The sequence below is a fragment of the Sparus aurata genome, chromosome 1 (genome assembly GCF_900880675.1).
Source record: "Sparus aurata chromosome 1, fSpaAur1.1, whole genome shotgun sequence".
Classification (NCBI taxonomy): Eukaryota; Metazoa; Chordata; class Actinopteri; order Spariformes; family Sparidae; genus Sparus; species Sparus aurata.
The window spans coordinates 34478130-34491227 of NC_044187.1; the positions used below are offsets into that span (position 1 = coordinate 34478130).

General features: G+C 45.2%; 1 protein-coding gene across 4 annotated transcripts in view; it reads right to left on the minus strand.

Moving 5' to 3' along the window:
* Window positions 1-1910: 1910 nt before the first annotated feature.
* LOC115592518 (zinc finger protein Aiolos-like) overlaps window positions 1911-13098 on the minus strand; it is a 59761-nt gene continuing 48573 nt past the window's right edge. For 2 of the 4 annotated variants that reach the window (XM_030435358.1, XM_030435368.1), the window contains exons 3-9: window positions 9704-9771; window positions 9282-9377; window positions 7328-7741; window positions 5840-6007; window positions 5332-5448; window positions 4422-4532; window positions 1911-3173 (exon numbers count right to left, since the gene is read on the minus strand). In XM_030435358.1, coding sequence (XP_030291218.1) covers window positions 2539-3173; window positions 4422-4532; window positions 5332-5448; window positions 5840-6007; window positions 7328-7741; window positions 9282-9377; window positions 9704-9771 — 1609 coding nt within the window. In that variant the 3' untranslated portion in view covers window positions 1911-2538. Of the gene's footprint in view, window positions 3174-4421; window positions 4533-5331; window positions 5449-5839; window positions 6008-7327; window positions 7742-9281; window positions 9378-9703; window positions 9772-10641; window positions 10836-13098 lie in introns of those variants that run through there. The other 2 variants (XM_030435376.1, XM_030435385.1) reach the window with 2 other exon arrangements.

Sequence of the window (13098 nt, forward strand, 5' to 3'; positions counted from 1 at the left end):
CAGCCCAAATTTGAAAAAAAAAAAAACAAACAGATGTGGAATTCAAATTCCTGCTGACCTATAATGATCTTTCATGACTCAAACCTTACTAGAATTCCTCGGCTGCTCTCAGGGTCGGTGCGCAGTGTGTTGTTGTTCCAGTTAAAATGCATCAGCATGGATCTTATTTAGATTTTTGTCATTTTGACTCCTATAATTCAGTCAGCAGATGTCACCAGAAGCCTCTCATTTTGACTGGACTTGCGTCACTGTCGCTTTATGACTCCTGTCTCTACTGGCTGAGTAAACTCTGTCTGGCTGGCTGGTTTTATGGTGGAAATGGGACTTCAGATACACACACACACACACACACACACACACACACACACACACACACACACACACACACACACACTTAGGGCAGAAGCATGGCTCTCTCTGGAAGTAGTCCCATCTCTGTTTCCCACCATGCTTCTTTTATGTTCAGAAGTGATGCGTCAGAGAATATTCTCTGTTTCCTTAAACATATGTGTATCCTCCTACATTACCACGAAAAACCCTGACTCAACTTTGGCCTTAAACTTCTGCAAACAAACACACGCTCTCACTCTATTCGGAAGACAAATACCCTGAAGTTAATCTCGCATAACTGGAAAAAAGAGAAGCAGCCTCTCTGTACTTTTGAAATGGATGACTGGGCTGTTTAATCCGACGTATGGACGTGAAGCTGCGATGACAGTTTGCTTCACAAGTGTCACTTCTCTTCAAACCCAAAGAGAGAAAGGGGAACTGGCACTGATGGAGAAGAGAGATAGCATGGTGGCAGCTGGAAGCAGCTAACACCCTGTTCTGGTCTCAAGGCAGCAAAGCGTGACCAAGTCACTGCGCTGACATGTGGGCGAGGTGCATCCACGCTGACGAGTGAAGAACTCATTTTGCGGGTTCACCAAAATTTCCCTGATACGCTCAGAGGAAACAGATTTAGCCCCCAGCTGAGGTCCCTAAAAAAATCCCACCAACCCCCAATTTTTACCTAGATTTACTCTTACCTTGATAAATTCCCATATGCAGTGTTTTACTGGCAGACATAATTTATTACCATCCTCTCTGTGGGTGAGGTGAAAGTAAGTGGGAAGAATGAAACTACAGATTAAGATCATTTTTTGCCCATTTTCTCTGTGAGCCGTAAAAGAAATGTTCACGACTTTCCTTCATTCAGTTTTGGTTTAGTTCTGCAGCATTTTTAAGGACCCCCAGTGGGTCCCACAAACCACTTTGGGACTCAAAGATCTGGAGCAACACTGTGTAAGGAACTCATCAGAACTGATTCTCCTTCGTGCAGTATCACACTTCCTCCAGCAGATGGACGCTGCTGAGAATAGACTCGTGATCCACTGACAGTCATTTCCTCAGCATCCGGGGGAAAAAACAGTGATGGAATTTGGAGACAATCCCTAAACCAAAGACAGGTGTCACTGGACATTTTACCCTCATTTGATCATTTTCAGACTATACAAACTTTAAGATACTGCAGAGGTACTGAGGAGAAAGGAAAAACTTGTTTGTTCAACAACATCTTACATCTAATTTAGACCTAACTTGTCTTTCACCTACAACTCCGTTACATCTGTTCTACTTAGATATACGTTTAGATATACATTCACAGTACTTTATATTCTGTGTAACATCAGCGTCTCTGCAAAACTGTAAGCCCTCTCTTACTTGTGTGGTAGATGAGTATAGTATTCAGGAGTGAGAAACAACACATGGTGCAGAGCGAAGTCATGTCCTTTGAAGCAGTGAAACCACAGCCTAAAAGGAGACATGTGACCTTCTAGATAATAGGATTTTTTTTTCTTCTGTCGTCTTGAATTGGCAAGTGTTCTTTAGAGAAGCTGAAATTCTCTCGACAGTGCAGGTCTGTTGTGTGATGAAGGACAAAAGAAATGTTCTTTTATTTATTACACCTTTATACAGATCCCAGGGAAACAGGAGCAGATACACCACAGGAACATGCACTTTTGCTACTTTTTGCAGCCATTTGAACTGAAATTTGGCATATGGTTAATAAACTGTACAAACAGTGGCTACAGCAGGGATCACTAAGAGCAAATGTTACTGAATTAGTCCCTCATAAACACTTTACAGGCCATCTTTTCAGATGAGTACAGTATGAGTAAGAACACTCTGACACTCGTCACACTCCTGTAACGTCTCAATCTCTTTCTCTTACACACCCACAAAAGACACAAGAACACACACACACACAAAAAAACACAAAACACACACACACAGAGAGAGAGAGAGAGAGAGAGAGAGAGAGAGAGAGAGAGAGAGAGAGAGAGAGAGAGAGAGAGAGAGAGAGAGAGAGAGAGAGAGAGAGAGAGAGCTGCTACTTCGTGCTGTCATTTCTGATACTACCAGCTACTTATATGAGTAAATCTTTGTATGTGCTCATACAGTGTTATCTGTCTGAGCATGTGTGTGTTTGTATAAGTGTGTGTGTGTGTGTGTGTGTGTGTGTGTGTGTGTAAGCATGAACATGTACATGAATGACAGCTACTTCAGTTCTAGGCGGTGCTCGCCACGGGCTATGTGGGAAGAGAACTCGTAACGGTCCCGACTGCGGTGGCCACACATGTTGCACTCGAGTGGGTCACGGAAGCCGTGGCAGCCCATGTGGATGGTGAACATGACGTAGTCCAGGAAGATCACCCTACAGTGGCCGCAGGGGTACACCGCCCCAGGCAACGCTCCGGCCTCCCCATCGGCTCGCACCACCCGTAAAGCCTCCAGCGGGGATAAGGGGATGGGCTGGTTGTGTGGGTGGGGAATGCCGTTCTGGTGGTTCAGCCCTCCCAGCAGGTGCCCCAAGCTGTACATGACGGGCTGAGACATCTGAGAACCTTCAGCGTGGAACGAGTCCATGCCGAGGGGGGGCTGGGTGACGTGAGGGAGTCCCAGGAGCGGCATGCCCATCTTGTGGCCGTTGGTGAGGCCCATGGGGCTGATGTCATTGCGGCCTAACGGGATGGGGTAGGGCCTGTGGGAGGGAGCTGGATCGCTGTCCGGCCCTGTGAGAACAGGTTGATGGTGGGCGTCGGGCCCTGGGGAGCCTGGCGGAGGGTCCTTGATGTCAGTCCGCTGGACCAGCTCCCTGTTAAAGCTCAGGTCCAGGCAGACACCGTTGTCGCCTAGACCAGCAACATGAGAAGAAAGAGCACTCAAGACTCTGCCGAAAGACCTCACACACTGCATCCAACAGCATGGAACGAGAAGTACCACAGGCGGCAAGCAGCAATTAAAGCATTTATTGCTCACAGATGGGAAAAGATCTAATAGAGATCACTTTGGTGTTGAGTAGAAGCAATGATAAAAATGCGCAGCCCTCAGGCGAGGCAAAAGAAAAGCAGCACAGCGAACTTGAACATTACAGGTTGACAGGACAAAAGGAGCTTTAAAGTATCAGAGAGTCCTGAGAGAGCACAGGGCTGAGAGGAAGCAGACGACTCCGAAGAAGGCCTCTATGCAGCTGCACCACAGAACTATAGACAGAGAGGCACCTGCTCACGTTTCTCGCCTCCCGCCTGCTCTCTCTCTCTGCGGTCGCAGACATTACTTCTCTTTCCCCCTGTGGTTGTCATATTGAAAGATCTCACTTCATTTGTCAACTTGATAGAGATGTAGGAGTTTTTTTTCTGCCAATACATTCTCGTTTTGCGAGCAGTTTGAGGCTTGATTGCGAAACTACAACCCAGTGTTAGTCAGGCTTAACCAGAAAGGTGAGAGCCAGCTATTGAAAATTGCTCTATGCGTACGCCCATAGAGACAACCATTTACCGAAACCGTTATCTTTTGATCAGTCGTCACTCAGACGAATGAAAAAAAAAAAAAAATGAAGTAACCAGCTCAGAGGTTTCAAGTGCACGTTTCTCTTTCTCACACGTCTCCATTTATTTAACCATGCAGGGTTACCAATACCCACCTATGACATTATTCTCGCTGAGAATTTAGGACATTGGAGACCGCTCTCCGGTGAATGCAGGTATGAGGCTCTGCCCTCAATTCCTGTTTGGCACAAGATGGAGGCCAGCAGAGACAAACAGACAGGCAAACAGGTAGCTTAGACAGACAACTTGAAATAATCTACAAAACATGAATTCTGTGTGGTAGAGCATAAACGGACAGCAAATAGCACATATTAAGTAAACATTTCAGAAAAGGTAGCGGCATATTACAGCTGCACAATTCAGCAAACGGGTGGCCATTAAGACATAAAAATATCAAGTAGCAAGGGAGTGGACAAACATATCAATCCAACTAAAATAAATACAGATAATCAAAACATTGTCTTCAAATACGTAGTAGTGCAGTAGCTGCTTTAAAATCAGCACCTCCACTAAGCCTCTACATTTCTCTGTTGTGAGTTCGGCTGTTCTTACCAGTGAACTTCTGTGGCATCGAGCTCTTCCGCTTGGCTACGTTGCTGGCGAGCCGGTCGAGCAGTAGAGCACGCTCAGTGCCCATCTGAGTCCTGGGTGTCTGACCGTCCTCTGCGTGACAGCGACAGAGTGAGAGAGTAAGTGCAGCACAGAAACGAAGACCTCTTCTCTGTCAGTGTCGTGAGTACAGGGGATGCGCTGAACTGCAGCTGTCCACCACAAAGCTTTTGAGGTTATAAAATGAGGTAAAAAAAAAAATCTTGCAAAACACATCAGCTGCTCGAGTCAAACTGGGAGGAACGAGATATTAATTTGAGATCAGACCTCACTTCCTGGTGTTTTTTTTTAATTCACCAGTGCAGGAGCGGAGACCACACGATGAGGATGTACTTCCTCACCACTACGGCACTATCAGGCATAAACTTACGACATTTGGTGACCACAGATGCAGAGCATTGTCTGTGTGATGCAACCGTGCAACTGTCCTGTCAGTATGGAAAGGCGTTTTTTTTTGGGGGAGGTTATACACATAAAGGGTGTACGTCGGTGTGTTTGCCCTACATATTTTGGCTTCCCCTTCGCCGCTACTGACATGAGCAGCGGTCTTCATATTGCTGAGCCTCCACACCGCAGCAGCTATAACCTATTTCACTGTAATGATGGGCTAACAGCCATACGCCTATTCGTTTAATGAGGCTATAAAAACAGGATCAGCTATAAATAACAGCTTGAATCGTGCACCTGCTGCATATGTACAAGTGTGTTTATGTTGCCCGTGTGGTTGTGTGACTGCATTAACAGTTTTATGTGCTTGTGTGGAGCGTGTCCTGAGAGCTCTATAGACGTTGTTTATGAAGCGGGTGTCAGAAAGTTGCACTGAGATGAGTCTGAGTGTGCGCCGTCTGCTCACCTCTCTCGGCGGGACCTTTGCTCTGAATGTACACATGGCACCTCTCTCTGTGTTCTTCAAGGGAGCTGCGCTGCTTGTAACTGCGACTGCAGTGGTTGCACTTGAAGGGCTTCTCTACTGTGAGCAGGAGTTTCAGTTAATCACCAAAACTTGAAACATCAACAACATCTAAATGGCACGACGAAGATGATTTCCTTAAGTGGTTTCAAACAAAACTGATGATGTGCATATTAGCGGCCGTGCAGCGTGTCTGCAGGTGAAACACGTGAACTGAAAGTGAGTGAGTACGTTTCCAGGAGTAAGTGAGTAAGATGTCATATGCGAAATTGTGTAACCGTGTGAGGGTGCATGGCGGGGTGTTACTGTAAGAGCCATGCAGGCTCAGCATGTGTTCAGATTTAAAAGGAGTGAGAAACCAACATGAAGGAGTGAGAAACCAACCAGCATGATACTGTACACAGGTGCATACAGTATCAGCTTCGCATGTGAGTGTGTGGCTGGCTGGTACCAGAATGGGTGCGCAGGTGCCCGCTCAAGGCGTCACGTCGTCGGCAGGCGTAGCTGCACATGGGACATTTGAAAGGCTTCTCCCCGGAATGAAGTTTGATGTGGCGAAGCAGGTTTCCCTTCTGGGTGAAGGAGGCCCCACACTGAGTGCAGTGGAATGGCCTCTCACCTGAGGGAGGAAAAAACACATTGTGAAAAAAAACAATCCTGCGCTGTTCACATTTTAACGTGACATTCGTGTTGTTAACTTATTGATCGCACAGCATCTTTGGCTCCACATACAAGTTGGATTGTCATTGTTACGTGCTGTGTTGGGTCGGCTCGTCTGACTGTAGATTACTGCTCGACAACACATCGATATGTTCAGCAGTAACGCTTTCTTCAGAGGGAGTTTTGTGATAACTCTGATGTTGATGTTATAATAAATGACCTGTTTCTTTACAATGTACTCAAGTTGCAAACTGTCAACTTGCGCCTAGTATCACAGTGAATTGCAGAAAACACAGAATCATTCACCATCTTTGAAAAGGGAACAAGGTAACATCCACTCTGATTATCAGAAGAGCAAGGAGCAATTTTCTCACGACTCAAACCCCACAACTGCCGACTGCTACATACTGTACACTTGACTTCCCACGTTAACAGTGCAGTCTAGTCTAGAGTTCCATCTGAGGGTGGCATTATTCTACTATTTCAACTACTCATCATCTTCAGTTTGACTTCAACATGACTGCCCCAGAGGAGCCTTTAAAATAAGTCTACAGTGCAATAATATTACAAAGTTAGTACATCACAGTTATAATAGACATATCTTTGTTTCTTAAACTGTGCTTTCTTAGGCACACTGAGGGGTGATGGACGGAGTGAGAGAGACAGAGAGCTCTCAGATCGTCATATGTCTAATGGTCCCTCAATACATTTAAATACAGAACTCCACACCTTAATTCTTTAATAGGTTTTGTAAAAAAATATATCAATATTAATATATGGCATGTCCAAAGGCGGCCAACGACAACGCATTACTACGTGTGGAAAGACAATAAGTGTAAATGTGCGCCTCTTGTGAATGAGACAAACACTATTTTCCATACAGTCACTCTGCTCTCAGAACTTTACTTGAATATATCATGACTTTTATGACCACAAACATGAGTGTGTCATTACAGGAATTGCATGATTCAGGGCAAAGTGAAGTCTGTAGATGCACTATGATGCATATATCTATCTGTCACTGCCATCAAATCACAGACTTATTGCGTGAGCTTTATATTTAACCAACAATAGAGGACATTTCACAACCTCTTGCTGTTGCTGTCGCACTGGTTAGGACACGTGCGTCATGTATGATGCAGACGAGTGTGCATGTAATCATAGTTACTCGATCGACCTAGTCAATGCAAGGCACTATCTCCCCGTGCTATCAACAGAGGGATGATTGCGCAACTGTTGTGTTTGAGGTCAGGTGTTTGGGTTGTGTTCCTGTGCTTACCCGTGTGGCTGCGCTTGTGCACCAGCAGTACGTTGATGCTGACGCAGGACAGGCCACAAATGTCACAATTGAGCTTGCCTGATGCCTGGATGCGGGGCGCCAAGGCTCCAGACACATAAGTCCCTTCTGCACAGGCGACCGCCCCTGCGTGGGCGTCTGGCAGGGCCGCGCTGTCGTAACGCGTGTAGTCCACCACTGACAGGTCCTGCGGCTCGTTCAGGGAATCTTCCTCTTCATCCCCCTCCCCGTCCCTCTCCTCATCATCGTCCTCCTCTGTTCTCTGGTCATCGAAGGCTTCCTCCATCCCGTCCTCACTGGCCTCTGCCTCCTCTTTAGGCACAATCTCTCCTTCCTTTTCAGCCTTGGGGAACTGTCCGTTGTCTTCCATCTCCTCTGCCTCTGTCTTAATCGCACCTAAGAAAGAAGGAAGCAACAGGGATGCAATTTGGCGTGACATTTAATACAAACACACGCGAGGTGACAGAAACGAGCGATAAATAGTACTGTTTTGCAAGACAAGACAGATGGAATGATGTACAGTACAGTCGACGTTGGTTCTCACTTCCAAATAAGGTGCTAAATGAGCTTGACGAGACTCCACTCCAACCAAAATGTGAAACACACTCACCACTTCACTTCTACATTTGTATTTTTGGCTATAGTTCGGTATTAGCACAAGCACATCTCCAAAGTGTGGGTGGCTTAATTTGGGCCAATCTATAGTGTCACAAAGAGATTCAGGAGATGTGTGTTAGAGATAAGGAGAAGGCATTTCCTCTGAATACACAGAAACTAGAACCAGGGCAGGACAGAGACGCAGCACGCGCCTCACGCAGACAAAACCAATTCCTCATCTGCTTTTGAAAAGAGCTTTCAGATTGATTTTTTTACTACTTGTGTCGGAAATCCAACGTTAATCTGCAGCAGAGGTCCTCCCGATTTTTGTCGATCAGCCAGCAGAGCACTCGTTCTGGTTTTACTTCTACAATATGCAAGTTTCTCCAGTTTTGTTTCTCTTGAACGTTTTCCACAGGTCCTTACTTACTGCAGGACAAACTTCCACGTTGTACAGGATCAAATGTATGTCAGTTTCTCAGCACAATCTGTTGACGCAGAGTCCCAAGCCCTGGTGTGCAGGACCTCTCACCTAGCCATTTGCTTAGTGTCAACCTACCCCCTGAGCTCCATCCAGAAACCACACTGTGGTCTGGTGGTGACTGATGATGAGCTGAAGAGCAGCGTCTTGTATTGTGGAAAGCGCTTAGAGGTGCTATGGAAACTTTGCACACACAGAGCTCTGAGAGGCCCGATATAGAGTCCAGGGCCTCAGAGCAGTGAACCGCAGGCTATGCATCAGACGCGAAGCAGGGCTTTAGGAAGTGCACCCAGCGGGCCAGATGGGTGGCAATAAGAAATAAATAGGAGAGCTCTCTGTAACACTGTGTTCCTTTTTTTTTTTTTTTTTTTCATGACGAATGAGAGACGAAGGGCACAAGGCTCGGTGACAACATTTCCACACCTTAAATATGATGTTTGAAACGAGGTGGTCACAGTTTAAAAATGTGCACGTTTCTGGCAGTGCTAATATCATAGGATTATATACTTACGATGCACATTTTACTATACAATACATGACACTGAAGAGCAATTAAGGAACTGTTGCAGTTCCAGTGAGGAACAACAATAGACTGGGGTTATCTGGTATTCATGTTGCTCTAACACTATTGAGTATTATATGCTAATTTCTTTGGACCGACGGACACATCATGATGAACACCGGCGACAGAGACACAACAAAGGCACTTTTATATATAAAAACACACCTGAACCTTCCTCAGTAACAAGCGGGCCAGTTTTCAAGAATTGCCTCACCAGCTCGATGGCTAAAATGCGACGCGTAACGGAAAGGTGTCAATGTATGGCGAGTGTATGTGCGTGCGTGGGTCTGTCGCACCTTCAGCACACTGCATTCCATTCTCACTGAATGAATTGTCCTCCCTCTCTTCTTCCTCCTCCTGTGGCTTCACATCTGCAACATCACTGCAAACTTCTGAAAAAAGCGACACGTTTGTGCATGTGTAAAAACTTTGTGTTACTTTTCGTTTCGTGCAGAGAGCTTCAAAAACAGTAAAGTAGGAGGTCTCTTTCGGAACGCAATCTCTTTTGTCCTCTTAAAATCCCTGCGTGAATATTTCTTCGTCTTGCTGCTGCAGGGACGTGGACAAGTCTGCTGACAGCTGCCGCTTGAACAAACCTCTCCACGAACACACCTTCAGCTTTCAATACTCTATAGTCATGTGCGGGAGGCAGGGGTGGTGGCAGCTGTGGAGAAATGTGCGCAGCCCGATCATTGAACACAAGGGATCGGATACTCACCCATCCCGTCTCCCTCTGGGGTGGTGAATTCAGGTTGTTTGTCTGTGCTCATGGTGGATAAATATTTTCTGTGGAGAGGAATCACAGTATTTGGTTAATGAGGGACGTTTTGGAATCAGAACAGTCTAACCAGGTCAAACCAGATTCCTTCTCAAGGAGCTTTAACAACTAGGTACAATAACAGAGGCAAACCTTTTTTAACCATAGACATTGCTGTATACATTCATGATGTGACATGTTGTTTTAGACATTGACACCAATTCAACTTTCTCAAAGTTCTTGACACTATTAAAAGCCTCCTTTACTATTTCTACAAAGCATGTGAAGAAATAGAATCATCGCTGGTTCCTGTTGGTCGGACAGCTAAAAAGAAGTTTATGAAAAAAAGTGGGGGTAAAAGCCCACGGTTGGTTGCTCGACCCTGTCACTACATTTAGCCTTATGAGAAAGAGATGATGTTCACTGCACATGCACTTCCTGCTGGGTCTGTACATAGGAGCGAGTGTAAAAGCGCTTTCCACGCCAACAGCCAGAGAGACTCCAACACTTGTTTCCACAGTTTGAAAACGAATTAGGAGATAAAATATCCAGTCGTGCACTTTTTTAAAGCTGCTTTTGATAACTTGGATCTGTTTTCACTGAACTAATAAAAAAACAAAAAAAAAAATCTCAATCTTAAATTGTATATTGGAAAGAGAATGATAACAAAAGTCTAAACTGAACAGTTACTTAGACATGCTTTTTAACCATTTGGATGTAACTCCTCTCACATCACATTCGGTGTGGAGAACACGGCGACAACAAACTTTCTCACACGATCAAAATGATATTGAGTAGCGCATGTCTACACGTTACAATTAATTCCAGGGTACTTACTGGGTTTTATTTTTTTTGTGAGAAGACAACCAGAAGTTTGAGCAATGATGAAATGCTCTTACCTGCTTCTTGCTCAGCACCCGGAGGAGAGTGGGAGATTCCACACTTTCTCTGAATATGGAATATACGCAACGTCACTACGGTGAATTTTTTGGAGAGCTCCCTTAAAGGAACAGGAACTTATTTTGAAGGTGGAGCAACAAAGACCAAAGCGTGCTCGCACAGCCCAGCACAGCACAGCAGCAGCACCAATGTGTCGGATTGCTCTTTAGCGTTTTCATGACTATAGTAGAACCATTCATTTACTACACCTTAAAGTGAAGAGTCTGTAACACAGTATGATCAAGAGTGAAACAAAGAACTGATCAGGGGTTTGACACCACTTCAAGCCTCCACATGGTTCCTGATTTCCATTTAAGGGGCTATTACTCCATCTTGTGGCTACAATAGAAAGCTACCTTCCAGCCCAACAATTCTTTCTCCAATTAATAACTGAACAAAACACAAAAAAAACAACTAGACTTGTACTGTAGCCCTCTGAACACAGTAAGTTATTTATTTGGGTGGATTGCACAACCAGTGTTCAATGATACCTAGCTCTTGTTACTGTTGAGTTTGAATGTACCTATTGTAAGCTGCTTTGGACGAGAACATTTGCCGGTGATGTGACTTAACACAAATGCTTTTACTACCGCTACACCAGCATTTTTAAACTTCAGACATTCATTTTAAAAGGTAACAACTACATCAACTCAGAACTCACTACAAAATACTGCCTGTAAACGGTAAAACACACACTACAGCTATTCTCGCTGTTTAATATCAGGGGATTAGGCGCCCTGGTACCCTGGGGGTTACCGAAAGTTCATTTCTTGCCGGGGACTTTCGTTGCATGTCATTCCCAATCTGTCCCTCCAGTCATTTCCTGACATATCTCTGGTGGGTCTGCACAGCTGCACGGCTGTTTTGACAAGATATTCCCAATGCGATATGATTCAGGATTAGTGGTAATGATTTTTGCACCGTAATTCTCATTTTTCAGTCGTGAAAAAAAGAAGATCCACACACTGCTGTTGTTCAGCATCACAATTGAAAAAAACTATTCAAAATCTGGATGATATGACATTTGAGCTGGTCTGTACCATACAAACAAGTTTTCCCACATCTGGAGAACAAGATTTGTAGGCTGGGACACGGTTGTAGCCCTACAGGACTTCATCATAATGCTGTTTAGTTGCACATTCTACCTTCACAAAATTAAATGCAGCTTTTGAGGATATTGCACTTGGCTATATTGCGGCTTCGATCGAAAACAGGCCAAAAACCTCATGTCAAAATAATTAAAAATATCATATGACACTTATACGCATCTCAAGTCGTTCTGTTTGTTGGCGAAATATTTAAAACCACAAACCCACACACTTGCATGCAACTCTTTGACAAACACCTATAAAACAGCGTTACCAATCACTGCGAGCCGAGCAACTGCGTGACCATCTGCCCCCCCCCCCCAACTCCAAGAAAAACACTCACACAGTCAAACACCTCATAAATGACACATAATGAATCTGCCTGCCCTCTCGTGAGCTGCGGGACCAGTGAGCGGCTCACCGACTGCTCTACTACATTGTTATTACAGTCAGTCATCTCATTAAAGCTATTTACTTGAAACTGACCAGATGTAGTTTTTCTTTCAAATGTCCGAACGCTTGCAGTGCAGACAGTGGCTTCACCACAACAAGGCCACTGATACCTCGTGAAAATGACTGCTCACATATCAAGATTGGACGGATGAAGTATCTGGGTGTTGTGTAACTAACAACACACACTGTAGCACCTGAGTGGTGCACGACCTTGTAAGGCTTGCCTGCTGCCACTGGCCCGCCTATGGCAACCAGCTACCAGCTGGAAGAAAAAAAAAAAAGCTGAAAGAAAGCGCACTCACAAAGGCATTACAATACATGCTGGGTTTCCATGGCAAAATGGAGGCAAAGGAACACAGGGGAGAAAAAAAAGAGAGACGTCGACCAATAAAAGCCATGATTTAAAACCTTTAAGACTGGGTGTAGGGCATATCTGCACACACGGGAAAACGAGAACAAAGTACCACGCTGATTTAAAGACTCTGTCATGATCAGAAACACACACATATAATAAACTACCCTAGCTTGCAGCGTTGTTAAAACTTATCCTGCAATCCCACTGGTGGGAGGCTTGTTTAGGACTGGTGGGGGCAGGGCAGCACTGAGGAGGGGGGGGGGGGGGGGGTTTAGACTATCCATTTGTCTTTTATAGCTGCCCACTCCAGTTAATAGCAACAGAGAAAAACTGAGAAAGAGGCAGACATAATGAGGGTGGGGAGGGGGCGGCCATAGCATGGACTAGACTGACCACTGGGCACACACGAATGCAAACACACACACACACACACCGAGACCCTGTGGAAGGCGCGCGCACGAGGCTGTTTGTTGTTTGAACAATGTTTTCGACCCCGGAGGCACAAACCTGAGTGTGTGTGC